The 27,557-nt window shown below is 42.1% G+C and overlaps 1 protein-coding gene across 1 annotated transcript; it reads left to right on the top strand.

Annotated features, from left to right (window-relative positions):
• The first annotated feature begins 1,510 nt into the window (after window positions 1-1,510).
• Window positions 1,511-21,302, top strand: DEPDC1 (DEP domain containing 1). Its single transcript, XM_038752796.1, has 13 exons — window positions 1,511-1,558; window positions 4,090-4,107; window positions 4,991-5,256; window positions 5,699-5,855; window positions 7,722-7,837; window positions 8,212-8,342; window positions 11,053-11,100; window positions 12,499-12,636; window positions 13,138-13,986; window positions 15,489-15,661; window positions 17,301-17,477; window positions 18,681-18,866; window positions 19,899-21,302. The coding sequence occupies exons 1-13, from the start codon at window positions 1,511-1,513 to the stop codon at window positions 20,037-20,039; spliced, it is 2,448 nt and encodes an 815-aa protein (XP_038608724.1). The 3' UTR covers window positions 20,040-21,302.
• The last annotated feature ends 6,255 nt before the right edge of the window (window positions 21,303-27,557 follow it).

Genomic DNA, 27,557 nt, shown 5'->3' with positions numbered 1-27,557 from the left:
AGTCACTTCACTGGGCCTCAGTTACCTCAACTGTAAAATGTATTATTATTATTATTAAAGATGTAAATGTATGATTTACCTGTATATATGTTTGTACATATTTATTACTCTATTTATTTATCTTACTTGTACATATCTATTCTATTTATTTTATTTTGTTAATATGTTTGGTTTTGTTCTCTGTCTCCCCCTTCTAGACTGTGAGCCCACTGTTGGGTAGGGACTGTCTCTATATGTTGCCAACTTGTACTTCCCAAGCGCTTAGTACAGTGCTCTGCATTCAGTAAGTGCTCAATAAATATGATTGATTGATTGACTGATTGAAATACCAACATTATTATCACTGAAGATGTAAATGTATAATTTCTCTATAATATATAATGTACAGTCTAGAAGCACATAGTAAGAGCTTAACAAATACCAATATTATTATTATTATTATTAAAGATGTAAATGTACAATTTATCTATAATATATAATGTAGTCTAGAAGCACATAGTAAGCGCCTAACAAATACCAACATTATTATTATTGAAGATGTAAATGTATAATTTATCTATACTAGCTAATGTAGTCTAGAAGCACATAGTAAGCACTTAAATACCAACATTATTATTATTATTATTAAAGATGTAAATGTATAATTTATCTATAATATATAATGTACAGTCTAGAAGCACATAGTAAGCGCTTAACAAATACCAACATTATCATTATTAAAGATGTAAATGTATAATTTATCTATAATATATAATGTACAGTCTAGAAGCACATAGTAACCGCTTAACAAATACCAACGTTATCATTATTATTAAAGATGTAAATGAATAATTTATCTATAATATATAATGTACAGTCTTCAAGCAAATACCAATATTATTATTAAAGATGTAAATGCATAATTGATCTATAATATATAATGTACAGTCGAGAAGCACATAGTAAGCGCTTCACAAATACCAACATTATTATTATTATTATTAAAGATGTAAATGTATAATTTATCTATAATATATAATGTACAGTCTAGAAGCACATAGTAAGCGCTTCACAAATACCAACATTATTATTATTATTATTAAAGATGTAAATGTATAATTTATCTATAATATATAATGTACAGTCTAGAAGCACATAGTAAGCGCTTCACAAATACCAATATTATTATTATTGTTATTAAAGATGTGAATGTATAATTGATCTATAATATATAATGTATTATGATGACGACGATTAGGCAAACTGCAGGAGCCCTGAGGGAGGCCCTGAGGGGGCCCCTGAGGGGACGGCCGTGGGCGGGGGGGGGGGCGGTGACTCCCTGGAACGGCCGCGCGCTGTCCGCGGCCATTGGTGGCGCGGCGTCACGTGCCCCGCCGTCCCGGCCAATCAGCGGAGGCGCCGCTGCGGATTCAAATCGGCGGCGCGAGCGTCGGCCCCGCTTCGGCCATGGGGGGCGCGGAGCCACCCCGGCCGGCCGTGACCTCTGACCCCTGACCTCTGACCCCGGACTATGGCCACCCCGGGGGTGGCTCCCGGGCCCTACCGGGCCACCAAGCTGGTAAGCGGGGCCCGGGACGGGAAAAGGGGCGCTGACTTCCACCCGCCCACGTGTTTTTTTTGGCTGTCTCCCCCTTCTAGTCATTCAATCGTATTTACTGAGCACTTCCTATAATAATAATGGCATTTATTAAGCGCTTACTATGTGCAAAGCACTGTTCTAAGCACTGGGAAGGTTACAAGGTGATCAGGTTGTCCCTCGTGGGGCTCACAGTCTTCATCCTATATATATATATACCTGTATATATGTTTGTACATATTTATTACTCTATTTTACTTGTACATATCTATTGTATTTATTTTATTTTGTTAATATGTTCGGTTTTGTTCTCTGTCTCTGGGAAGGTTACAAGGTGATCAGGTTGTCCCTCGTGGGGCTCACAGTCTTCATCCTGTGTGTGTGTATATATATGTTATATATATGTATATGTATGTATATATATATTATATAATGTGTATATATATATATGTTTGGTTTTGTTCTCTGTCTCTGGGAAGGTTACAAGGTGATCAGGTTGTCCCTCGTGGGGCTCACAGTCTTCATCCTGTGTGTGTATATATATATATATATATAGATAGATAGATATAGATATATGTATATATATATATATATATCTGATATATATATGTATATGTTTGTACATATTATACATATATATGTATATATATTATATAATGTATATATATATATATATATGTTTGGTTTTGTTCTCTGTCTCTGGGAAGGTTACAAGGTGATCAGGTTGTCCCTCGTGGGGCTCACAGTCTTCATCCTGTGTGTGTATATATATAGATATAGATATAGATATAGATATAGATATATGTATATATATATCTGATATATATATATGTATATATACTTGTACATATTTATTACTTTATTTTACTTGTACCTATCTATTCTATTTATTTTATTTTGTTAATATGTTTGGTTTTGTTCTCTGTCTCCCCCTTCTAGACTGTGAGCCCGCTGTTGGGTAGGGACCGTCTCTAGATGTTGCCAACTTGGACTTCCCAAGCGCTTGATTGATTGCAAAGCCCTGTTCTAAGCACTGGGAAGGTTACAAGGTGATCAGGTTGTCCCTCATGGGGCTCACAGTCTTCATCCTATATATGTATATATCTGTATATATGTTTGTACATATTTATTACTTTATTTTACTTGTACCTATCTATTCTATTTATTTTATTTTGTTAATATGTTTGGTTTTGTTGTCCGTCTCCCCCTTCTAGACTGTGAGCCCACTGTTGGGTAGGGACCATCTCTAGATGTTGCCAACTTGTACTTCCCAAGCGCTTGATTGATTGCAAAGCCCTGTTCTAAGCACTGTGAAGGTTACAGGGTGATCAGGTTGTCCCTCGTGGGGCTCACAGTCTTCATCCTGTATATATATATATATATATATATATATATATATATATATATATATGTATATATATGTTTGTACATATTTATTACTTTATTTTACTTGTACATATCTATTCTATTTATTTTATTTTGTTAATGTCATCATCATCATCAATCGTATTTATTGAGCGCTTACTATGTGCAGAGCACTGTACTAAGCGCTTGGGAAGTACAAATTGGCAACATATAGAGACAGTCCCTACCCAACAGTGGGCTCACAGTCTAAAAGGGGGAGACAGAGAACAAAACCAAACATACTAACAAAATAAAATAAATAGGATAGATATGTTTGTTCTCTGTCTCCCCCTTCTAGACTGTGAGCCCATAGTTGGGTAGGGACCGTCTCTATATGTTGCTGACTTGGACTTCCCAAGCGCTTAGTACAGTGCTCTGCACACAGTAGGCACTCAATAAATATGATTGAATGAATGCCTGCCCCCCAACTAGACTGTGAGCTTGTTGTGGGCAGGGACTGTCACTGGTTATTGCTCTATTGGACTTTCCCAATAATAATGGTATTTATTAAGTGCTTACTATGTGCAAAACACTGTTCTAAGCGCTGTGGGGAGACAAGGTGATCAGGTTGTCCCACGTGGTGCTCACATTCTTAATCCCCATTTTATAGATGAGGAAACTGAGGCACAGAGAAGTGAATGACTTGCCCAAAGTCACACAGCTGACAATTGGCGGAGCTGGGATTTGAACCCGTGACCTCTGACTCCAAAGCCCGGGCTCTTTCCACTGAGCCACAATGCTTCTCTAAGATTAAGACTGTGAGCCCTGTGCAGGGCAGGAACTGTGTTTTGAATCTTGATTATCTTGTATCTACCCCGGCACTTAAAGCAGTGGCTGGCACATAGTAAGTGCTTAACAAATATCATCATTATTATTATTGTCTCCTATAAGAAGTGACATTTGAAGGGCCTGGAAGGTGGGGACAGGTGTGGTCCAGTGGATTTGAAGGAGGATGGATGTCGCCTTTCCCCCCCGACTTCCCCCCTACACCATTTACCTCGTGCCTTCTGGCCCCCAAATCCCATCCCTTTCCCCTCTGCTGTGCTTTTTTGATGCTTAAGATTTGGTCCAAGCAGAACTCCAGTTGCAACCACTTTTCTTTTTTCTAGTGGTGGAAGTACTGTCAGGTATGCACCTTGTGTCTTAAAGCTGAGATGCCAATTGTCAGCTGTGTGACTTTGGTCAAGTCACTTAACTTCTCTGTTCCTCAGTGACCTCATCTGGAAAATGGCGATTAAGACTGTGAGCCCCATGTGGGACAACCTGAGTACCTTGTATCTCCCTCAGTGCTTAGGACAGTGGTTGGCACATAGTAAGCGCTTAACAAAGACCAAAATTATTATTATTAATTATTTATTATTGTGTAATTATTATTATTGTAACAATCTGTGGGTCGTGTTCCATTAGAACAGACTCGTGTTGCAGGAAAAGCTAGTCATGACATTTAATGATGTTTTATTCATTCATTCAACCGTATTTATTTGCTTACTGTGTGCGGAGCACTGTACTAAATGCTTGGAAAGTACAATTCGGCAACATAACATATAGAGACAGTCCCTACCGAACACCAGGCTCACAGTCTAGAAGGTTTTAAAGAGGGATTTGAAAATGAGTAGTTCTGAAAAGTACCTTAGCAAGCAACACATTTCCAAATTACGAGCTACTCTTCTTGAGAAGCAGCGTGGCTCAGTGGAAAGAGCATGGGCTTTGGAGTCAGAGGTCATGGGTTCAAATCCCGGCTCCGCCGATTGTCAGCTGTGTGACTTTGGGCAAGTCACTTAACTTCTCTGTACCTCAGTTACCTCATCTGTAAAATGGGAATTAAGACTGTGAGCCCCCTGTGGGACAACCTGATCACCTTGTTACCTCCCCAGCGCTTAGAACAGTGCTTTGCACATAGTAAGCGCTTAACAAATGCCATCATCATCATCATCATTATGGTTTAACAAACCTTGTGACTCTCCCCCACCCCGTTTCTTCCTCTTCCTCCTCCCCTTTCCCCTTTTCCAGTGGAATGAAGTTACCACCCACTTCCGGGCAGGTATGCCTCTAAGGAAACACAGGCAACATTTCAAACGGCACGGCAACTGTTTTACTGCCTGCGAAGCAGTGGATTGGCTCTGCGAACTGTTAAGGAATAATAGCAATTTCGGCCAAGAAGTTACAAGGCAGCAAACTATTCAGCTGCTACGTAAGTTTCTCAAGAATCACGTAATCGAAGACATCAAAGGTAGATGGGGATCTGAAAATCTCGAGGACAACAGTCAACTCTTCAGGTACTGTACACTTAACTGCACGACTGAATTGTTAAAGGATAATAGCATATATGTGCTATAATATACATATACACACATGACCCTTTGGTTGCAGATATTTCCCTGAGATAGCAACTGTTTGCAGCGGTAAAAATAATTTTATTTTACTTGCTTACAGTTCCCTGCTCTCATTTCCCCAACAGGACCATTGGGCAGAATAAAATTTACTTGCCTCCTTGAACGCCATGTTACTTAAAATTGATGTTCTTGGTATGTTTACAATCGAGCTAGAAATCCCTTTTAAATGTTCCGAACAAACCTCATCTGTAAAATGGGGATGAAGACTGTGAGCCCCCCGTGGGACAACCTGATCACACTGTAACCTCCCCAGCACTTAGAACAGTGCTTTGCACATAGTAAGTGCTTAATAAATGCCATTATTATTATTATTATTATTGAACAGATTTCCCACAACCTCTCCACTTAAAACTATTCCACGGCATCATACAGAACTGAGAAAAAACAGCACCGAGAGTATTGCTAAAGAAAAGGAAAGTCTTTTTAAGCTGCGAAATTTCTCCCGGCGAACTCCTAGAAAGCATGAATTGCGTGCATCTCAGGTAGTACCTTATTTGTTTAATAACTGAAGTACTCTTATGTGCTTGGCAATACCCTTGATAAAAGTTGATAGCTTGGGTTTCTTTTGTTGGTTCTTTTTCCTTTCTGAAAGGCATGATATGAGGAATACAGGTCTCCAGAGTGTGTTTTTTTTCCTAGCTGTTTGCCCCCAGGGGTTTAAAGTGAGTGTTGTCCAAGCTTAAGTTTTGGTCTAATTCTTTTTAATAGATGTCACTGGGACTTTTCCAGCAGGGAGATCACATGGATAAGGGGGAAAGGCTCTGGAGCTTCTAGAACAGAAAGACCACTCACTCTTCAGTTTGTATGGACTATCAATCACTTACCTGGTGCTATCAACCGAAGCACAACCAATTCCAGGGGAGGATTTGGGTGAGAAGGAGGGGCTAGGAAAGTGGGAGCCAGAAGGAGAGAGTCCATGGTGCATAGACAGTTATTACTGTAATAAACACTTACTGTGTGTCTTGCACTGTTCTAAACACAGGTGGATACAAGTTGATCAGGGTGGACCCAATCCCTGTCCCACATGGGGCTCACAGTCTAAGTGACAGGGAGTAGGATTTAATCCCCATTTGACAGAGGAGGTAACTGAGGTCCAGAGAAGTCAAGTGACTTGCCCAAGATCAACCAGCCGGCGTGTGGCAGAGCTAGGTTTAGAACCCAGGTGGTCCGACGCCCAGGCCCGAGCTCTTTCCTCTAGGCCATGCTGCCCCCAGAGACTCAGCCAGTGGAGGGGCCACCCTTAACTTCACCCCCACACAACTTATTGGGCAGGAAGAAGAGCCGCAGCTCTAACTTGACCCACCCTCGGGACCAGCGGTGAAGCCGAGATGGTGACGGTCCCTCGGCCAGCAAACAGGACTCGTGGCCGGGGCGTTAATGGGGCTCCCGTCTTCCTCTCCGGGCTGAGCTGGAGCCGCTAGCCTCCCGTCCCCCTCACAACTGAGGAGGCAAGATATGTGTCCTATGCTGGCACCCCAGGAGGTCAAGCTCTCTCCCGGACTTCTGGGGGCACCTGGGCTCAGAGTCCCAGCCAACAGCTAGAAGAAGCATGCCCTACTGAGAGCTCACCTCCTCCAGGAGGCCTTCCCAAACTGAGCCCCCTTTTTCCTCTCCGCCTCCCCGTCGCCCCCCCGCCCTACCTCCTTCCCCTCCCCACAGCACTTGTATACATCTGTACAGATTTATTACTCTACTTATTTTACTTGTACATGTTTACTACTCTATTTATTTTGCTAATGATGTGCATATAGCTATAATTCTATTTATTCTGACGGTTTTGACACCTGTCTCCATGCTCTGTTGTCTGTCTCCCCCTTCTAGACTGTGAGCCCGTTGTCGGGTAGGGACCGTCTCTATCTGTTGCCGACTTGTACTTCCCAGGCGCTTAGTACAGTGCTCTGCACACAGTAAGCACTCAATAAATACGATTGAATGAATGATGGAGCACAAACCTGGGAGTCAGAAGGTCCTGGGTTCTCACCCGGACTCTGCCACTTGTCTGCTGCTGTGTGACCTTGGGCAAGTCACCTCTCTTCTCTGTGCCTCAATTACCTCACCTGTAAAATGGGGATTGAGACTGTGAGCCCCAATGGGACAGGAACCGTGTCCAACTCGATTTGCTTGTATCCTCCCCAGCGCTTAGTACAGTGCCTGGCACGTTTAAGCGCTTAACAAATACCATCATTATTAAGTTCACGTTGCCCCAGGTCCTACTCCTTTCAGATACGTACTGTCAAATAGGATCTTTATTTAGGATTCTGTTTTGTTAACTAATCATGGGTGAGAAATTTGGTTTCCTCTTGATTAGAATCAAGTCTGATTCAGTGATGTTCATATATTCATTTTAGGAATATCGAGAAAGCATGAAATGTGAAACAGAAGAGAATAAGGAAAACCCAATAGATAGAAGGGAAATAAGTCAAGCAGATGTTGAAGAAATTTGGAGACATATTATTCTGATACAGTAAGTCCATGTCCAATTATACTCCAAGTCCTCAATTTCAGGTTGCTATCAACACTCAAAGAGGATCAGTGACAACAGGGGTGCTTATTGGTTCTTAAGACTTTGGATTTGACCCTCATTGTCAAAAAGGTCTTTTGCTACCCAATAGAACAGCTAATATTGTTAGAATTCTGCTTTTCCTTCATGCCCTATTCTGTCTCTTGCTTATAAGGTTTGAAATGGCATCTTAAGAGTTATGCGTACCTAAAAGCAAATAAGAAGGCTTTAGCTCTTTCCCACTAAAAATTGGATTATTGGAAAGAACCTAAATACAGTCTCTATTCTACATCTCTCAAATCTTCTGAAAAATAATGTTCCTCTCTTTCTCCCTTTAGCTTACAAACCATTTTAGGTATACCATCTTTAGAAGAAGTCTTGGACCCAAGTCAAGTAATACCTCAACATATAATGTATAACATGTCCAGTACAAGTAAACACGGAGTCGTCGTGCTGCAGAACAAATCAGGTCAGTGTTTGTTTGTGGGCTTTCAGAAAGAAGCAGGGGAGGGGAAAAAAGCATATTTCTCCCTGCCCCTTTAGACATCTGGCCCAAGTCTCTTCAGTGTTAGCATGATGCTAGCCAAGTTTCTTATGGGGCTTCAGCCATCACAGTGCAAAGATTTTAGGAGTTGTCTTCCTCCCCCCGACTCCAGCTTACCAAGCAGCACGGTCTATCATCATCAATTGTATTTATTGAGCGCTTACTGTGTACAGAGCACTGTACTAAGCGCTTGGGAAGTACAAGTTGGCAACATATAGAGACAGTCCCTACCCAACAGTGGGCTCACAGTCGAGTGGAAAGGGCACGGGCCTGGGAATCAGGAAGACCTGGGTTCTAATGCTGACTCTGCCACTTGTCTGCTTTGAGCCCCATGTGGGACAGGGACTATGTCCAACCTGATTATCTTGTATCTCCTCCAATGCTTGTACCTTCCAAGCGCTTAGTACAGTGCCCTGCACACAGTAAACGCTCAATAAATACAATTGAATGAACGAATGAGCAGTGCTTGGCACATAGTGCTTAATAAACGTCCCAGTTATTATTAGCAAAGGGCAGCAGATTTCCATGAGCCTTTGCGAGCAATCAGGAAAATCAATTTATCAGGCATATTTATTGAGCACTTACTGTGTGCGGGGCCTTGTACTAAGTGCTTGGAAAGTGCAGCAGAATTGGTAGTCACAATCCCTGCCCACAAGGAGCTTCAGTCTGTGCTCTTGTGCCAGCTCTTATTCATTCCAGACGTGCAGATTAGTGGCTGTTTGTTATTAATAATAATAATGATTATTATGTGCCAGGCACTGTACTGAGCGCTGGGGTGGATACAAGGAAATCAAATTGGACAGTCCCTGTCCTACGTGGGGCTCACAGTTTCGATCCCCGTTTTACAGATGAGGTAACTGAGGCACAGAGAAGTGAAGCGACTTGCCTAAGGTCACACAGCAGACAAGTGGCAGAGCGTAGATTAGAACCCATGATCTTCTGACTCCCATGCCCATATGCTCTATCCAATATGCTTCGTTGCCTCATGTTTCTTGCTTATAGTGTTCATTATAGACTTCAGGCTTCCATCCCCCTTTTTTTTTTAATGGTGTTTAATAAGCACTTTCTATGAGCCAAACACTGTACTAAGCCCTAGGGTAGATACAAGATAATTGGGTTGGACGCAATCCCTGTACCACATGGGGATCATAGTTTAAGCAGTCAGTTTGAATCATTACTCAAAACAAATTTAATAGCAAGTGGCTGGATTATAAATAAATGCTTCAACCCCAAAATATTGGCTCACTCATTTCCATTGGTGAAATGGTCATGTGTTTATGGCTTTTAACAGATATACATTTACTTTTCCTTTGTGTGGACCAAAGCTTTCAGGACTTGTATTACATAACACACCGCATTATATTAGCAAAATATATTTTGACTTAGTAAAATGAGTTGCTCATCTGTATTTAATCCACCTTTTCCTGTAATTGCTATGTAGTTTTAATGTCTTAATTGTGTTCTTAATGAATGTGAGTCCAGTTTGTGCATTGCATTCTTACCAAACCTCACATTACAGAAAACTAGCACAGTAGTAATCTTCTGTGCATAAGAGCTTTCTTCAATTATGCAACTTGCATTGTCAGAAGGACATTCCCTAATCATTTTCTAGCCAAACCATGTAAAGGAAAACAAGCACTATGGCAAAAGTGAGTATACATGTTCCGTTTTACTCAGTCTATTTTTCCAGTGAATTTGTTAAAGGCGATATTGGAACTCTTGCTGCTCTTCTGTAAATTAAAGTGTGTGTGTGTGTGTGTGTGAGAGAGAGAGAGAGAGAGAGAGAGAGAGAGAGATATTCCAGTTTCAAAGGTGGTTGAATTCCTATGATCTACAGATTTATTACTCTATTTATTTTACTTGTACATATTTACTATTCTATTTTTGTTAATGATGTGCATCTAGCTTTACTTCTGTTTATTCTGATGACTTGACACCTGTCCACATGCTTTGTTTTGTTGTCTGTCTCCCCCTTCTAGACTGTGAGCCCGTTGTTGGGTAGGGACCGTCTCTTTATGTTGCCAACTTGTACTTCCCAAGCACTTAGTACAGTGCTTTGCACACAGTAAGCGCACAATAAATACGAATGAATGAACGAATGACTTTAGAGGCTCATAATGGGAGTGGTCCTAATGTAAATGGGACTTGTGTAGCCTGTCTCTGCTCAATTAGTGAGGACTTTCCCCATACTACCACCTCGACGGAGATGCCCCCAAACAGGTGGAAGCAAAGACAGGTTGGGAAAGGAGAAAGTGGAAGTCAGTTGGACAAAGTTTCAATTTTCTAGGCCACGTTTTCAAAGGATGCTTCCGAGGATAGCGTTAAGCGGGAAAAGGGTGCAGAAATGGGTAAGAAAAAAGGACGTGGTGGGGTTGGGAGGGAGTCAGAGAAGAGAAATTACAATACAATGATTACAATATTTGTGGCATCTGTTTCAAATGTCTCCCCCTTTTAGACTGTGAGCCCACTGTTGGGTAGGGACTGTCTCTATAGGTTGCCAACTTGTACTTCCCAAGCGCTTAGTACAGTGCTCTGCACACAGTAAGCGCTCAATAAATACGATTGATGATGATGATGAAGTGATCGGGTGCCAAGTGTACATGTATTAATCACCTTTTTTTTTTTAATTGTGCAGATGATCTTCCTCACTGGGTATTGTCTGCAATGAAGTGCCTTGCGAATTGTAAGTTATATAGAAATGACATTGTGAATGTGGTCGTATAAACAGTGAAGAAAAGTTTAAAAGTCAGCTTGACTTCAATCAATGAATCAGTGGTATTGTGTGCAGAGCACTGTATTAAGCACGTGGGAGAGTACAATGGAGTTGGTAGACAGGACCTCTAAGCCTACAGTCCTGAGTGGGCAGAAATAATAATAATAATAATAATAATAATAATAATAATGGTATTCGTTAAGTACTATGTACCAAGCACTGTTCTAAGCACTGGAGTAGATACAGGGGAATCAGGTTGTCCCACGGGGGGCTCACAGTTTTAATCCCCATTTTACAGATGAGGCAACTGAGGCCCAGAGAAGTGAAGTGACTTGCCCAAAGTCACACAGCTGATAAGCAGTGGAGCTGGGATTAGAACCCATGACCTCCAACTCCCAAGCCCGTGCTCTTTTCACTAAACCTTGCTGTTTCTCCTACAAAGCTGGCTCTCCTCTCTGGTGTCCCACAGTCAAGTAGAAAACTAACGGAACAGTAGACAGCAATTTATTACTGCTGTTTTTTAAAAACTCTAAAGTAATAATAAATATGCTGGGGTATATCAACAGAAGTATGACAAGCTACAGTCAGGGACTAATTCTTTCTATCCTGCACTAAACAAATCTTATTTTAAGTCCAGTTTTGGTGACTGCACTCTAGCAATTTGTTTTATCTAGGCTCAAATTTTTCTCAGGGTTTTTTTTTTGGGGGGGGGGTGAAATGTGTTCTGTTTTTATTATATGGGAAATTCATTCATTCAGTTGTATTGAGTGCTTACTGTGTGCAAAGCACTGTACTAAGTGCTTGAGGGAGTACAGTATAACAATATACAGGCACATTCCCTGCCCAGATTGAAAGGAACTGGAGTTGTTTCACACTGTCGTTCCTCTAGAGCGTAAACTCATTGTGAACAGGGAATGTGTCTGCCAACTCTGAATTGTACTCTCCCAAGTGCTTAGTACAGTACTTTGCACATAGTAAGCGTTCAATAAATACCACTGATTGATTGTCACTGGATAGCTGCCTCTCTGAGTGTTTTCAATGAAATGAAGGAACTTTAAGGAGGGGATACGGCCCAGTTTGTTTTTGGGTCCACCGAAGATTAAATGAGAGGAAATATTGAAAATTGGGTGAAGGGGAGGTGAGTTATTTATTTCATATACTTGGAACCCATGACTTTCTGATTCCCAGGCCCGTGCTCTATCCGCTACAGCATGCTGCTTCAAATATATTTCACGTGTTGAGGCGAACGTCATAACCACTTCACTAAGATAATGCAGCCACCCTTCTAGATAGTTGTGTAGCTTTGAAGAAGAGTAAAAATTAAAATTAAAATGTCTCCTGTGTCCTTTTTTTCTCCTCACCTCTTAGGGCCAAGAAATGACATGAGCCAGCCTACTTATGTTGGATTTGAACGAGATGTATTCAGAACCATTGCTGATTATTTTTTAGATCTTCCTGAACCCCTACTTACCTTTGAATACTATGAACTTTTTGTGAATATATTGGGTATGTATGAGTTACTTTAAAAATTTCATTTCTTCGGCACTGGACATACTTAAATCTAGAGGTAAAGTATATGAAGTAAGGGTTGAATAATGTGAAAAGTTCACCCGCTGTCAGAGTAGCCACCGAAATTTATAGACTACAGCACACACAAACAGATGCTGGAGGTTCTAGTTTTCAGAACGGAGGCATTAAAACAGGAATCGTGCCTGTTTGTGCAGCCTAATGATTTCTGAAAGGCAAATGATCGTTTCTCATGGAAAAAGCTCTCCCTTTGTCCTGCAAGTTCATGCTTAAATGTTGCCTGAGTATGTTGCATGGCTCTTAAGGAATTTGTTTTGAGCATCTGCTTTTATTCATCACTAACAATGTTAACTATGATGCCTGATTTTTATCTCTCCTGTTCTGCAGGGTTTTGTCTCTTTTGTTGTTGGTGATGTTGGTTTTTTGGTTTTTGCATTGTCCCACCACTTGCATCTTAATTTTTGTCTCATTTTCTGCTAGTTGTCTGTGGCTACACAGTTCCACAGAGATCCAGTGGAAAGCATGAAACCCATGATCCACAGTCTTCAAAATCCCTTCACTTAAACAATATGAATTCTTTCAAATCCACGGAATGCCTTCTCTTAAGCCTGCTTCGCCAAGATAAAAACAAAGAATCAGGTTTACCTGAAACTCTTCAAATCCATGACAGACAGCCCAAAAGTTGTGCTAGGAAATTGCGGCAATTCAACTCAAGACCCAGAAGAGCCAGTGCTAACAAGATAATAGGAGGAAGCTGTCAGAATCTTGCGAGTTTAAGGAATGAACAGACTCAACCATCCCATTTTAGGCCAAGATGCTACTCCTTGGAAGGAATTGCCGATTCTCCAAAGTTAGGCATGAGTGAAGTCTCTGACGTCCTCCCTCGGCCCGATCTTGGCGAAACAGTCCGGCAAAATGATGCGGACCTCCCAGATTCCGAAACAACAGGCGGATCTGGCTTAAATCATGATGTGAGGAGGATTAGCCCAAAGCCACCCAGTCTTGGTTTTAAGAGAACCTCCGCTTTGACTGTCCAGAATCAAGAGGAGTTGTGTGAAGGGAAATGCAAATCCAAGCAACTTTGCAGGTCTCAGAGTTTGCTCTTAAGCAGTAATGTCAGAAAACGCTGTCACATCAATACACCAGTTGCTGAGATTACTGTACTACCAAACTCTGTAGGTCACCTTGGAAGAACCACAAGTGTGTCCCCAGTAACTGAAACTGACACCGAAGATTCCCGTATCACAGTCCATAAAAGAATCTGCAAAAGTACTCTAGAACTTTCAGGGAGCTGTCCTCCTCCAGCTTCTATGTTGACTGGCTCGCAAAGTAAGACTGATGCTATCCAATGCATGGAATGTTAACTTTCAGTGTTAACTAACTCCGTCTCTTTTTCTTTCTCCCCTTACCTCTTCCGAAGTTTTCTTTCAAACTTCTCAAACTGTCTTGTTGACTACCCATGCTTTTTTAACTTGTTCAAGCAACTTAACTTTTTGCATAATATTCAGTATCGATAACAACGCACCTACTATGTGCAGAGCACTGTAAAGCACTTGGGAGAGTACAATAGTTTAGTCTAGGTAAGTGCATCTACCTTCTTCTGGTCTCATATTTTTTTAAGTACTAGTCTTTAATAGCCAAAATTGAGAACTTTGGTTCTCTTTACTGTATCAGTTTTCTTTAGTATTAAGCACCTAGTCACTGACCCAAAATCTTGCAGGTTTTTTTAGGAGGTAATTAAATTTGCAGAGGGACCGGGTTTGCATAGTCAAATTCATCTTTATTTGAAAGACTTTAGAAGCCTCCTCTTTTTTAATTGCTTTAGTACCATGCCTCCTTTTAAACATAAAGGCAATTTGCAAATGTTGCATGAAACACGAGAACCATCAGGTTCTGGATATGTGGATAGGCTTTATTTTACTCTTTTTTTTTTTTTTTCCACGGGACTGGGGATGGGGGAAAGCAAGGCATGGAATGCCCAGATGTGTCCCTAGTTGATAGCTGCTGCCTGGGAATGGTAGCTCCAATCTGGTATGGATTTGTAATTCTTGGTCTGCTTTGTTTTTGGCTTGTTTAATGGTATTTGTTAAGCTCATTACATGCTAGGCATTGTTTTAAGCACTGGGTTAGATACAAAGTAATCAGGTTGGACACAGTCCATGCCCCACATGCGGATCCCAATCCCCATTTTACAGATGCGGTAACTGAGGCACAGTGAAGTGACTTGCCCAAGGTCACACAGCAGACAAGTGGAGGATCCCGGATTAGAACCCAAGTCCTTCTGACTCTCAGGGCCGGGCTCTAACTACTAGGCTACGCTGATTTTCTCTGTTCCTTAGCTGCCCTGAAGTGCCTGCCTTTTGGTGGGAGTTTATATTCTCTGAACCATCTCTCTTCCTCATATCAAGGTCTTTGGGCCCCCACATTGTTAGCCAATAGTAGGGAGGTTCTCCTCTTGCTGAAATCGTAAACTTGTTTTTTCCTGGAGTGGAATTTTCAATATGAAGCAAGCTATGATTTTCTCAGGGCTTTCCAAGGTGACATTGGGGCGAGAGGACAGGGGCAATAATCTGCCGGACACATGAACGATCTGGCACAGATCTTGGAGGGTAAACTGAGGGATTAAACTCTTGGAACAATTCTTGCTGATGTTAGCGTGTTACCTTACACTTGCCTCATGCAAATTCAGATCCACAATATTGTAAACGTTCACTGTAAAAATCCTTTTTTTCTGCAGGCCCTAAGCAAAATCTTTAAGTACATGCGGCGAGATGAATGACTTGTGCCGTCACTGCTTGCTTTTTAAAAATCTATGCCCGTTCTGATGATAGGTTTGCTGCAGCCTCATTTGGAGAGGGTGGCCATCGACGCACTCCAAATCTGCTGCTTGTTACTGCCTCCACCAAATCGTAGAAAGCTTCAACTTCTAATGCGAATGATTTCTCGTATGAGCCAAAACGTTGACATGCCACGACTTCATGACGCAATGGGAACACGATCTTTGGTAAGTGGTTCTCTAGCAAAACCTAGACTACTGTGTGGCTCTGGCTCTTAAAGGATATTTAACAATAGGACATCTGAATTTGCTGCTTCCATCTGTAGCGTATCTTCAACAAAGCAACAATGACCTGACAGGTTTTTCCAGCTGCAGAGTGAAACTGAGGAAAACATCAGCTTCTTTAGATATGAGAAATGTGTTTCAGTGTAGATAATAATTATGGCATTTGTTAAGCGCTTATCTCTGTACCAGACACTGTATTAATTGCTGGGTGGAAACAGCAGATCAGGTTGAACACAGTCCCTGTCCCACATGGGGCTCACAGTCTCAATCCCCATTTTACAGATGAGGTAACTGAGGCTCAGAGAAGTGAAGTGACTTGCCCGGGGGTCACACAGTAGACAAGTGGCGGAGCCAGGATTAGAACCCATGATCTTCTTGACCGCCAGGGCCCTGCTCTATCCACTACACCATACTTACTTCTCTGTATGTCATGCTGCTCTTAGGGTCAAATCCCACTTCTGTGCCCCCATCGTTTCTTAGGTACAGCCCTCCCCCAGTTTAATCAATTTTTTAAAATGGTATTTAAGCACTTCCTAAGGGTCGAACACTGTTCTAAGCTCTAAATTAATTTGTCTCACCCAATCTGACATATTCTTCAAATTATATGTTTCAAATCTTTTGCAGCTTTCAAACTAAAGAAAGCATTTTAAAGAGTCCTAATCCCATGTTAGTTTCTAAGATTCTACGCACTGTGACAGTGTTGCACTGCCACTAGATCAGTGTTTTTCAGTACTATGCTCCAAGGGCTTCCAGTGGCCCAAAGCCATGCTAGATCTAGGCCAACCCCCCCCCCCCCGCCCCCTTTTTTTTTTTTAAGCACTTACTATGTGCCGGTTACTGTTCTAAGTACCAGGGCAGATATAAGCTAATCAGGTTGGATACAGTCCATTTCCCTCACCTGTTCTACAGGTAAGTATCTGAGGCCCAGAGAAATGACATGACTTGCCCTAGGTCCCCCAGCAGACACGTGGTGGAGCTGGGATTAGAACCCAGATCCCTCTGATTCCCAGGCCCATATTCTATCCACTAGACCACACTGCTTTTCTTCTCACCACTGGCTCCCATCCCACACTCACCCTTCCCCTGGAGCTTTCTTGACCAGCCCCAAACTTCCTCCTGAAAACTTCTGTTCCATGATCCTCATTTTTGCCCTTCCACCTCCTTGTTGAGTCAATTCGGAAAGTGCCCTGAAGGAAGGAGGAACTGGGAAGGTAGGAGAGGGGAGGATCTGAGACACAGTATTTGACCCAGCTAAATGCTACAATCCCTACAGTTCTGATAGTTGGGGGCACAGGGGGAGGGGGGCGAGAAGGGATGGGGCATCTCCTTCCCCTGTGCCAGGCATGGTGGTCTTATTGTGTCAGTGATTATTAATGGAACCTGATCTTTCCCAAAGTAACAAACAGCTGGCTTATGAAACATTGAAACTTACTTATGTTTCATCTTTCGATGGCCCTCTCCGACTTCCTGAAAAAGGACTCCTTGATTCCAGACCAAGCACGAGGGGCATGGCTAGATGACTTCTGGAGCTTTGATATTTATGTGCGATGGTACGATCTGACATTTTGCGCTCCATTTCCAGATGATCCAGACTTTTTCTCGATGTGTGCTCTGCTGTGCTGAAGAAGTAGATCTTGATGAACTCCTTGCCACCCGCTTAGTTTCTTTTCTGATGGACCACCATGAGGAAATCTTGAAAGTACCATCCTATTTGCAAGCTGCTGTGGAGACTCACCTGGACTACCTAAAAAAAGGCCAGGTAGGGATTAACTGTAAACTCACTGTGGGCCGGGAACGTTTCTACCAACTCTGTTACATTGTACTCTTCCAAGTGTTGAGTACAGTGCTCTGCACACAGTAAGTGCTCAATAAATACGACTGATTGATTTTAAAAATGGTTGAAGCATCTCTTCTTTCTGGATGTAACTTTTTTAGTTTAAAGTTTTTATTTTTACACTTAGAGCATGGGATCTCTACCTTCAGTGGACTATTAATACTTTGAATAATGAAAAGCAACATGGCTTAGTGGATAGAGCCTGGGCATGCGAGTCAGAAGGTCCTGGGTTCTAATCCCAGCTCTGCCACTTGTCTGCTGTGTGACCTTGGGCAAGTCACTTCACTTCTCTGGGCCTCTGTTACCTCCTCTAGAAAATGGGAATTGGGACTGTGAGCCCCAAGTGGGACAGGGACTGTGTCCAATTCGATTTGCTTGTATCCACCCCAATGCTTAGTACAGTGCCTGGCACATAGTAAGCGCTTAACAAATACCACTTATTGTTTCCACAGGGCTTCCTCGTCTGTGATCATGTTGTATTGTGTTTAATGGTACTTGTTAACCACTTACTATGTGCCAGGCACTGAAATAAGCAAAAGGATGGGTACAAGATAATTAGGTTGGACACAGACCCTGTCCCAAATGGGGCTCACAGTCTAAATTGGAGGGAGGAAGATTTAATCCCAATTTTTCAAGTACTTTTTCTGTGCCTGTTACCTTATAGTGACTTGCCCAAGGTCATACCGCAGGCAAATAGTGGATGTTGGATTAGAACTCAGGTCCTCTGACTTCCATATCTATATTCTTTTCATTAAGCCACGCTGCCTCTCTATATCTTTCTATAGTCTTTGCTCTAGACTTTGCTGTCTTTAAAGCAAATTTGTTTTTTGACCATTTTAAAAGATCTAACTGTGAGTCCGTCCCCTAGACTGTGAGCCCGTTGTTGGGTAGGGACCGTCTCTATATGTTGCCGACTTGTACGTCCCAAGTGCTTAGTAAAGTGTTCTGCACACAGTAAGCTCTCAATAAATATGATTGAATGAATGAATCTAACGTGCCCTGTAGTTTTTTCAATATTCTCTGCCTATACATTGATTTGCACTCTAACAAACACACTTTTCCCATGCTAGGACAGTATACTAAAAATAGGAATTACGGCATCACAATATTTTATTTTGTTCATTTTAGATTCAGTATCCTGGTGAAGAATTGATTGCTGCTTTGCCAACCTACTCGTACTGCAAGCAGATAAGTGCTCGGGAGTTTGATGAGCAAAAAATCTCTACCTCTCAAGCCGCAGTCGCTGAACTGTTGGAGAATATTATTAAGGACAAAAGCTTGCCTCTAAAAGACAAAAAGAAGAGACTAAAACAGGTAAGAGAAGGAAATCCGGGCCATTGGTGCAACTTTATTTTAGTTGGCAAATCATCAGGACAGTATGATTTAATCGTAGAACGCCGGGCATTTTAAAAAGGTCATCGTGAGGTGAAGGATAGACCTCCACTAAATGACAGACCCTGAACTAATTGGGGAAACTCAGTTTTGGAATGACAGACAGAAATGCACGCTGATCTTGGAAACTGTGAAGTTACTAATGCCTCTCTCTTTCTGGACGTGATGGGATGGATTCAGAGATAAATCTACCACCTACCTTATGCCCTGTTACAAGTTACATCAGATAATTGCTCTCCCCCACTTCAAAGCCTTATCGAAGGCACATCTCCTCCACGAAGCCTTCCCTGACTAAGCCCTCCTCCCCTCCCTTCTGCGTCACCCTGACTTGCTCCATTCTTTCATCCTCCCTCCCAGCCCCACAGCATATATGTCTAGATCTGTAATTTATTTCTTGGTGCATTTTAATGTCTGTCTCCCCCTCTAGATTGTGAGCTTGTTGTGGGTAGGAAGTAGTGTCTGTTGTTGTATTGTCCTCTCCAAAGCACTTAGTACAGTGCTCTGTACATAAGTGCTCAATAAATACGATTGAATGAATTGGATACCTGTTCTCCCTCCTACTTAGACTGAGAGGTCATGCAGAACAGGGACTATGTCCCACCAAATTAACTCGTACCTTCCCCAGCACTTAGAACAAGTGTTTGACACATAGTAAGCACTTAAATACCAATAATTAAATAAAAATCACAGGTCACTCCAGAGTTCTGGGAAGCGAGCCTTTCCTTGCTATGGAAGGAAGAAGCCTTCTCTGGAATAGAAGGCTTCTGCCGAACTATTGAGAACTTCCCGTGTGCACAGCATTGTACTAGGCGTTTGGGCAAGTACAGTACAACAGAGTTGGTAGACACATTCCCTGGCCAAGAGTTTACAGGTTAGAGGATCTGGGCTGTGTTGTCAGAATCCCAGATAGTCAGTGTGGAAGATAGCTAACTCCTAATCTTTTTTTTTTAATAGTTTCAGAAGGAATACCCTTTGATCTACCAGAACAGATTTCCCACCACAGAAAGCGAAGCAGCACTGTTTGCTGACAAACCGACAATCAAGCAACCCATGTTGATTTTAAGAAAGCCAAAGTTCCGTAGCTTAAGATATTAACTGAACTAAAGAATCCATTCTGGTCTGAATCCACACAACAGAGCTCCATGCGGTGCCAAGCTGACATTAATGAGGCCTCTCTCGACACAAACGAGAAGAATGCCTTTGGAGTCAAAAAATCATTAGCCAACGCCTGCTCTGGGAAGTCTGACCTCAGCAAGTCCGTCCGATTGACCGATAGCATTTTTAGGCATCCCTTGTCCTCGTTAAGTGAACCGTACTCTTCAAACACCTGGAAAATCGATGTCAGCGGAGCAGTCGGAACCAAACTCCGAGCAGAGATGCTCTGTCTACACCAGCTGCTGAGCTCTATACTGCCATATTGTCACCAAAAGTGTTGTTAGCCAATCCTCCTAATGTCAGTGGCTAACATGAAATTTTGTTAGCACCGCTGAAAAACGCAACCGGGCCGGAACAGAACCGGTCAGCGGGTAGGATGGTGCCGGGGTGCAAGATCACTTTATTTTAAGGGTGACGCGTCCTCAATGTTTACAGATTGAAGATGGTAGTTGACCCAGGCACTGGGTCTCCGCTGAAAGCGAATGAAGAATAAAAACAAGTTCAGTAGCACCAAATTGCTGGGGATCGATAAGCAGTTCCGAGCATTTTTATGCAAGTGGCTGAGAAGGAGCCACAGTGACATGCTTGAACTTCCTTTTCAAAATGTTGTTTGGACATCAAGATTCAAGTGCAATTCTGTTTCTACAGAAGCAGCAAAGTTTCTATCTTTAAATGCCGTAAGAGAATCCTTCCTGGGTCTACAATAGTGGACCAGGCGTTTCCACTCCTGTGGATGTCGGGGGTCTATTTAGATAAAAAGCAAATTCAGTCGATATTTATTGAGCACTTAACTGTGTGCAGAGCACTGTACTAAGTGCTTGGGAGTGTACGACAGAATTGACTTGCATGACTGCTAGCCCCCAGTGCCAAGGATACTTTTTAGCTCTGCAAACTCCGTGACATTCATTCTGCTCTGCAACATTTTGCACTCTTGTATGTTCCTGTTCTGAATTTTGTCTATGTATGTGCATGTGTTTAAATTTAATGTCATTTACGCTTCCCCGGTAGGAGTCGGCACATTCTGAACTCATGTTTTTAAAACACTCATCTAATGCCTAGTTTGCATACCTGCTAGTGTTGTATTTAGCATGTTAGACCGTATTATTAGAAGTTTGTCTATGCAAGAAATGAGAGCTAGACTCCATGTCATCCACGTTTTGTCTCTAAATTAACTGAACGTATTTAATGTAATTTAATCAAATATTCAGGTCTATATGTTAAAACTTTATCATTTAAACATGCATGAACAATGTTGGATATTGAAGTGAAAATTATATGGGTTTTTGAACGGTTGTGTCTTGTGACTATTTCCCTGTGATTTAATTTATTTTACTAAAACAAATAGCCCGCTTAGGATAGAAAGGTAGAGCACTTTTTTCATTCTTCATTTGGAAGTATGGCATTTAGAAAAATTAGGTAAAGGTGAGGGATTGCGGTGACAGTGCCAACCCAGGGCAAATAGCACGGAAGTCTGAAAAACTTGCAAATCATAACAAGGTGGTTACAATCCTTTGAAAGGGCACATTAAGAATTCAGTAGAAAAGCAAAGTTGTCTAATGAAAAGAGCACGGGCCTGGGTGTCCGGAGACCTGGGCTCTAATCCTGGCTCTGCCACTTATCTGTTACAGAGAAGCAGAGTGACTCAGTGGAAAGAGCCCGGACTTTGGAGTCAGAGGTTGTGGGTTCAAATCCCGGCTTCACCACTTGACAGCTGTGTGACTTTGGGCAAGTCACTTAACTTCTCTGGGCCTCAGTTACCTCATCTGTAAAATGGGGATTAAGACTGTGAGCCCCCTTGTGGGACAACCAGATCACCCTGTAACCTCCCCAGCGCTTAGAACAGTGCTTGACATATAGTAAGCGCTTAATAAATGCTATTATTATTATTATTATTATTATTGAAGCATTCATTCATTCAATCAATCGTATTGAATGCTTACTTTGTGCAGAGCACTGTACTAAGTGTTTGGGAAGTACAAGTCAGTAACATATAGAGACGGTCCCTACCTAGCAACACTCTCACAGTCTAGAAGCAATCCACGTAACTTCTCTGGGCCTCAGTTTCTTCATCTGTTAAACAGGGATTCAGTGCCTATTCTTCCTCCTACTTAGGCTTTGAGCCCAGGTGGGCAGGGACTGTGTTGACCTTATATGTATCCCAGTGCTTAGTACAATGCTCAGCATGTGGTGCTTAAAAAAGACCCCAATTATTGTTATTAACACAGTTGTAATGCCCTTGCAATTGTAATGCACTTTCTGTGGGCTGGTTCCAGAGCGCAGCGCTGCAGATGAACTTGCTTGTATCGTCACCTTGAAATCTAGTAAATAATATCCATTGTGGTGTTTAAGCGCTTACTATGTGCCTGGCACTGTACTCAGCGCTGAATAAAGGGGTAGAGCTGGTGTTCCCCTTTGTCACTACCTCCTTGAAAATCATTTAATTCTGCCTACTTCCTAGTGTTCATGCTCAGCAGAGTGAGAGGGTGTTGTTGAGGGTGCTGGGAAAGAAGGAAAGGAGAGAAGAGTGGAAGAGAGAAAGGAAGTTGTAGCTGGAATGAAGCAAGAGTTGACTGACTTCTGGGAGGGGAAGAAAGCAATGGAGTAAAAATATTGTGCCACTAGAAAACACTGGTCAAGAAGTGAAAAGAAGCAGCTCAAGTAAAGAAGTATAGGTAAAGGCCAGCAGATCCTTGGAGAAAATGTGAGACTAAGCTTTCTACTTTTCAGAACCTTAAATACTATTATTATTATTATCACTGGAGCCCACCAATTGTCTGTGAGTCAAAAGAAATCTGCAGGGCACACATTAAATGGACCAATGACACCCCCTCCCGTGACCCTGGCAGGGTGTTTTTGTTTTTTAATAGAATTTGTTAAGCGCTTACGATGTGTTAGGCACTGCAGTAAGCTCTGGGGAAAATCCAATTAATAATAGTAATAACTGTGTTTCTTGTTAAACACTTGCTACGTGCCAGGCACTGCGCTCATCACTGGGGTAGATGATACAAGCTAACTGGGTTGGACGCAATCCCCGTCCCACATAGGGCTCACCATCTTAATCCCGATTTTCAGATGAGATACAGAAAGCAGCGTGGCTCAGTGGAAAGAGCCCGGGCTTTGGAGTCAGAGGTCATGGGTTCAAATCCCAGCCCCACCGGTTATCAGCTGTGTGACTTCGGGCAAGTCACTTAACTTCTCTGTGCCTCCGTTACCTCATCTGTCAAATGGAGATGAAGGCTGTGAGCCCTCCGTGGGACAACCTGATCACCTTGTAACCTCCCCAGCGCTTGGAACAGTGCTTTGCACATAGTAATCGCTTAATAAATGCCATCATTATTATTATTATTATTCTCTGTGCCTCCGTTACCTCATCTGCCAAATGGAGATGAAGACTGTGAGCCTCCCCGTGGGACAACCTGATCACCTTGTAACCTCCCCAGCGCTTGGAACAGTGCTTTGCACATAGTAAGCGCTTAATAAATGCCATCATTATTATTATTATTATTAAATGGTGTGTTTCACAGTAATTAAAAACTAATAATGTGATGCTAAGTGCTTACTGTGCACAAAGCACTGGGACTGATACACTCCAAGCAGATTAGATACAGGCCCTGTCCCATATAAGGCTCACAGTCTGAGGGAGGAAGGACAGGTATTTTTAATACCCTATTTTAATTTTTATCTTTCATTTAACAGATGAGGTAACTGAGGCACAGAGAAGTGAAGTGACCTGCCCAGGGTCACATAGCAGGCAAGTGGCCAACCTGGGATTAGAACCCAGGTCCTTGGACTTCCAAGCTCCAGCTCTATCCATTAGGCCATGCTACTTCCCTACTTTTTTTTCTATAAAGATTTTGCCAGTGCTCCTCTCCTCTTTTGATCGGCATGTGTCGGGGGATTAGTGGAAGAAATCTGCAAATAGGATAGGGCTGAGAACCCCAAGCCTAGTGAAAGAATGATTTCCACCCCTTTCCCTCTGCAATATTCAATAGCCATCCCCTCCTAAACTGTCACACAGATGATATTCTGGAGAACTTTTCAGGGTTTTGATTCTTCATGATAGAGTTTGCGATATTTCCTCATCTAATTATTGGACTTGTCTCTCTTGGTCTTAAAACCTCGTCCCCCGTCGCTAACATTATTTGATTTGATGAGCCTTCTATCAAAAAAACCCAAAACTTTTCCCCCTCAATTCAATTGGTATTTATGTGTACTCCCCACTGCAGAACTCTCTGGAGCAATAGATCATACTTCACCTGATGCTGTTTCTGGGTATCACAAAATATTATGCAAATACCTCGTTGAGTCATGTCACTTCAATGCAAAATGCATATTTATGGGAGTAACAAAGCCAATAAATCATTTTTATGCTTTTTACAAAGCTATGCAGATCAAAGTACTAGGTGCTTGGAAGAAAACAATAGAAATAAATGATGGAGTCAGACTCTTAAAATAAATTACAGAGAGCAGGAAGCAACAGAGTTTTAAGATGTGTACAGGAGTGCTTCTGGGGCAGGAGGTGATTATCCAAATGCGATAGTGGTGTGGAGATGAGATAAATCAGGGACTGCTTCCTGGAAGAGATGTGACTTTTGAAGTCACTTCAGACAATTACTCTCCCCCCTTTAAAGCCTTCTTCATTCATTCAATCATATTTGTTGAGCGCTTACTGTGCGCAGAGCACTGCACTAAGCACCTTAGAAAGTACGATTTGGCAACAGACAATCACATCTCCTCCAAGAGGCCTTCCCAGACTGTGCCCCACCTTTCCTCATCTCCCACTCCTGTGCCACCCTGACTCCTTTGCTTTTCTTTGCCCCAGCCCCACAGCGCTTATGTACATCTCTGTCATTTTATTTATTTGTATTCACGTCTGCCTCCCCCTACTCTAGACTGTAAGCTTATTGTGAGCAGGTAATGTGTCTGCTTATCGTTGTATTGTACTCTCCCAAGCACTTAGTACAGTGCTCTGCACACCGTAAGTGCTCAGCATTACGATTGAATGCATGAATAAATGAAGGGCTCTGAAGATAGTGAGGGAGTTCCAGGAGGGTCAACCGCTGACTTGAGAGGAGTGAAGTGTACAAGCTGGGGTGGAATGAGAGTGATTATAATAATAATGATGGTATTTAAGCACTTACAATGTGCAAAGCACAGTCTTTTAGACTGTGAGCCCACTGTTGGGTAGGGACTGTCTCTATATGTTGCCAACTTATACTTCCCAAGCGCTTAGTACAGTGCTCTGCACACAGTAAGCACTCAGTAAATACGACTGATGATGAAAGCACTGTTCTAAGCCCTGGGGATCAGGTTGTCCCACGTGAGATTCACAGTCTTAATCCCCATTTTACAGATGAGGTAACGGGCACAGAGAAGTTAAGTGGCATACCCAAGGTCACACCGCTGACAAGTGGTGAAGCCGGGATTCGAACCCATGACCTCTGACTCCCAAGCCCGGGCTCTTTCCACTGAACCACACTGCTTCTCAGCAGTAGAGAGAGGATAAGTAGGAGGGGGAAAGAGTTGAGTGGCTTAAAGCCTATGGTCAAGAATTTCCACTTGATAGCAAGAGCATGTTTGTAAATCGGCCTTACAAAGACCGTAAACTAGACTAAGCTCATTACAGGCGGGGAATGTGTCTATTATTGTACTGTACCCTCCCAAGTGCTTAGTACAGTGCTCTGCCCACAGTAAATGCTCAATAAGTAAAATTTAATGAATGAAGAAAGCAATTTTTGGTAGTGAACTGGAATAGAGAAGCAGTGTGACCTAGTGGAAAGAGCCCGGGCCTCGCTAAGGATTGTGCTAAGGAGAAATTTTTTAAGTTGAAGAACAATGTAAATCAATTTTCTGTTGATTGCAGGGGCTTTAGAATCAAGAAATATGTTGTTGGCATTATCTTTCTGCATTTACACATTCATGTCAAACCACTTGGGGAAAGTTCAATGTCAGTAGTTATGCCCTGCACTCATAATTGGAAAATGGGGCCAAAATTTGTTTTCAAAAAACTTTTCAGCATAAGGAGTTTCCAGGCTATTTATTCTTAGAATCTTTGAATTTTTACTCCTTAAAACAGGGCTGATAGGGACACTCAACCAAGGCCAATTGTAATGAGGGGAAATGCTGATGCAATAATTCATTTTGTTCTCTGTTGAGTGCATTCCACTGTGCTAAAGATAAAATGGTAACCTTTTTCTCTGAATTCTTATCAGATTCGACTCTCGATTGACGACTCTCATTACTTAGCATTTTGTATTAATAAATGTCCAAATGTCTTGAGCCAAGACAAATTACAACCAAAATAGACTAGATGTGCGGAATAATGATTCGTGTTCTTCCCATTGCTTTAAAATGGGTGGAAATAATCAGGGGTAACAAGTCAAACTGATTCAGGAAACACATAAACTAAAAACCTTCTGGAATTACAAATTCTCATTTTCATGATATATGAGAACAGTTTTCTGTAGAAAGAAGATTTTTGGCCAGTTAATGTACATGCATTCTGTTTCATTTCCCCCCTCAGATCACAGAAGCTGTATGCCCATAGCTAACTGCCTAAGAAACTGATGGAGTTTGGTATTGTTTTCATAGCGGATAGAGCACGGGCTTGAGAGTCAGAGGGTCATGTGCTCTAATCCCGGCTCTACCACGTGTGCTGTGTGACTTTGGACAAGTCACTTGGCTTCTCTGTGCTTCAGTTTCCTCATCTGTAAAATGGGGATTAAGACTGTGAGCCCCGGGTGGCTCACCTGATCACCTTGTATCTATTCCAGCGCTTAGAACAGTGCTTGGCACATAGTAAGCGCTTAACAAATACCATGATTATTACTATTATTGATTATTCTTATTATCTCTGGCTGTTAACTGCATTGCTCTTCCCTCTTCGGTGCCCGTGTCCCCATCTCCCCTTTTAAGAGCTTTCTTGGAGGAATAAAATGTGATGGATTTGAGGAGTTTGATTTTGCTTAGAGAAAACCCGTCAGCCTGGTGTGGGCTTGCCTGTGGACAGACTCACCATCTTTTTCTGGGCTCCTGTTTATAATAATAATAATAACAGTGGTATTTGTTAAGCGCTTACTATGTGCCAGGAACTATACTGAATGCTTCTGGCTAGCAAGAGGACTGCTCTCTGAATGAGTTGGGTTGTGACCACCAGATTTCCGGCTCAAGGCTCCTAAGCGGCTGTCCCGAGTCCTTGCCTGCCGTTAAGAAGGTACAAGACTTCTAATCCAGTGCTAAATTGGGGTATGTGTTTAACCAGTTCTTTTGTCCATTTGAACGGAGCTTTTGTTTTGTTTAGCACTGAAGAAATTCGTGTCCCTTAAGGCCTCATTTGCCCACTGCCCCATGATTTGGAATTAAGCTGTCTGTGCTTTCAGGCTTAGTAAGAGAATTCTCTAAATTTTTATGGTTTCCCAGAATGAAATAAACCATTTTGTTTTGAGAAATTCCTGAACT

The sequence above is a fragment of the Tachyglossus aculeatus genome, chromosome 10 (genome assembly GCF_015852505.1).
Source record: "Tachyglossus aculeatus isolate mTacAcu1 chromosome 10, mTacAcu1.pri, whole genome shotgun sequence".
NCBI lineage: Eukaryota > Metazoa > Chordata > Mammalia > Monotremata > Tachyglossidae > Tachyglossus > Tachyglossus aculeatus.
The sequence above is the reverse complement of the archived record's forward strand: the minus strand, read 5'-3'. Positions and strand labels throughout refer to the sequence as shown.

What these genes read in the sequence shown, in the direction of transcription:
- DEPDC1 (XM_038752796.1), top strand. Translation starts at nt 1,511, where the DNA reads ATGGCCACCCCGGGGGTGGCTCCCGGGCCCTACCGGGCCACCAAGCTG. An exon ending in ATGAATTGCGTGCATCTCAG is followed by an intron (nt 5,856 to 7,721) that starts GTAGTACCTTAT and finishes TATTCATTTTAG; the next exon opens with GAATATCGAGAAAGCATGAA. An exon ending in CAATGGGAACACGATCTTTG is followed by an intron (nt 15,662 to 17,300) that starts GTAAGTGGTTCT and finishes CTCCATTTCCAG; the next exon opens with ATGATCCAGACTTTTTCTCG.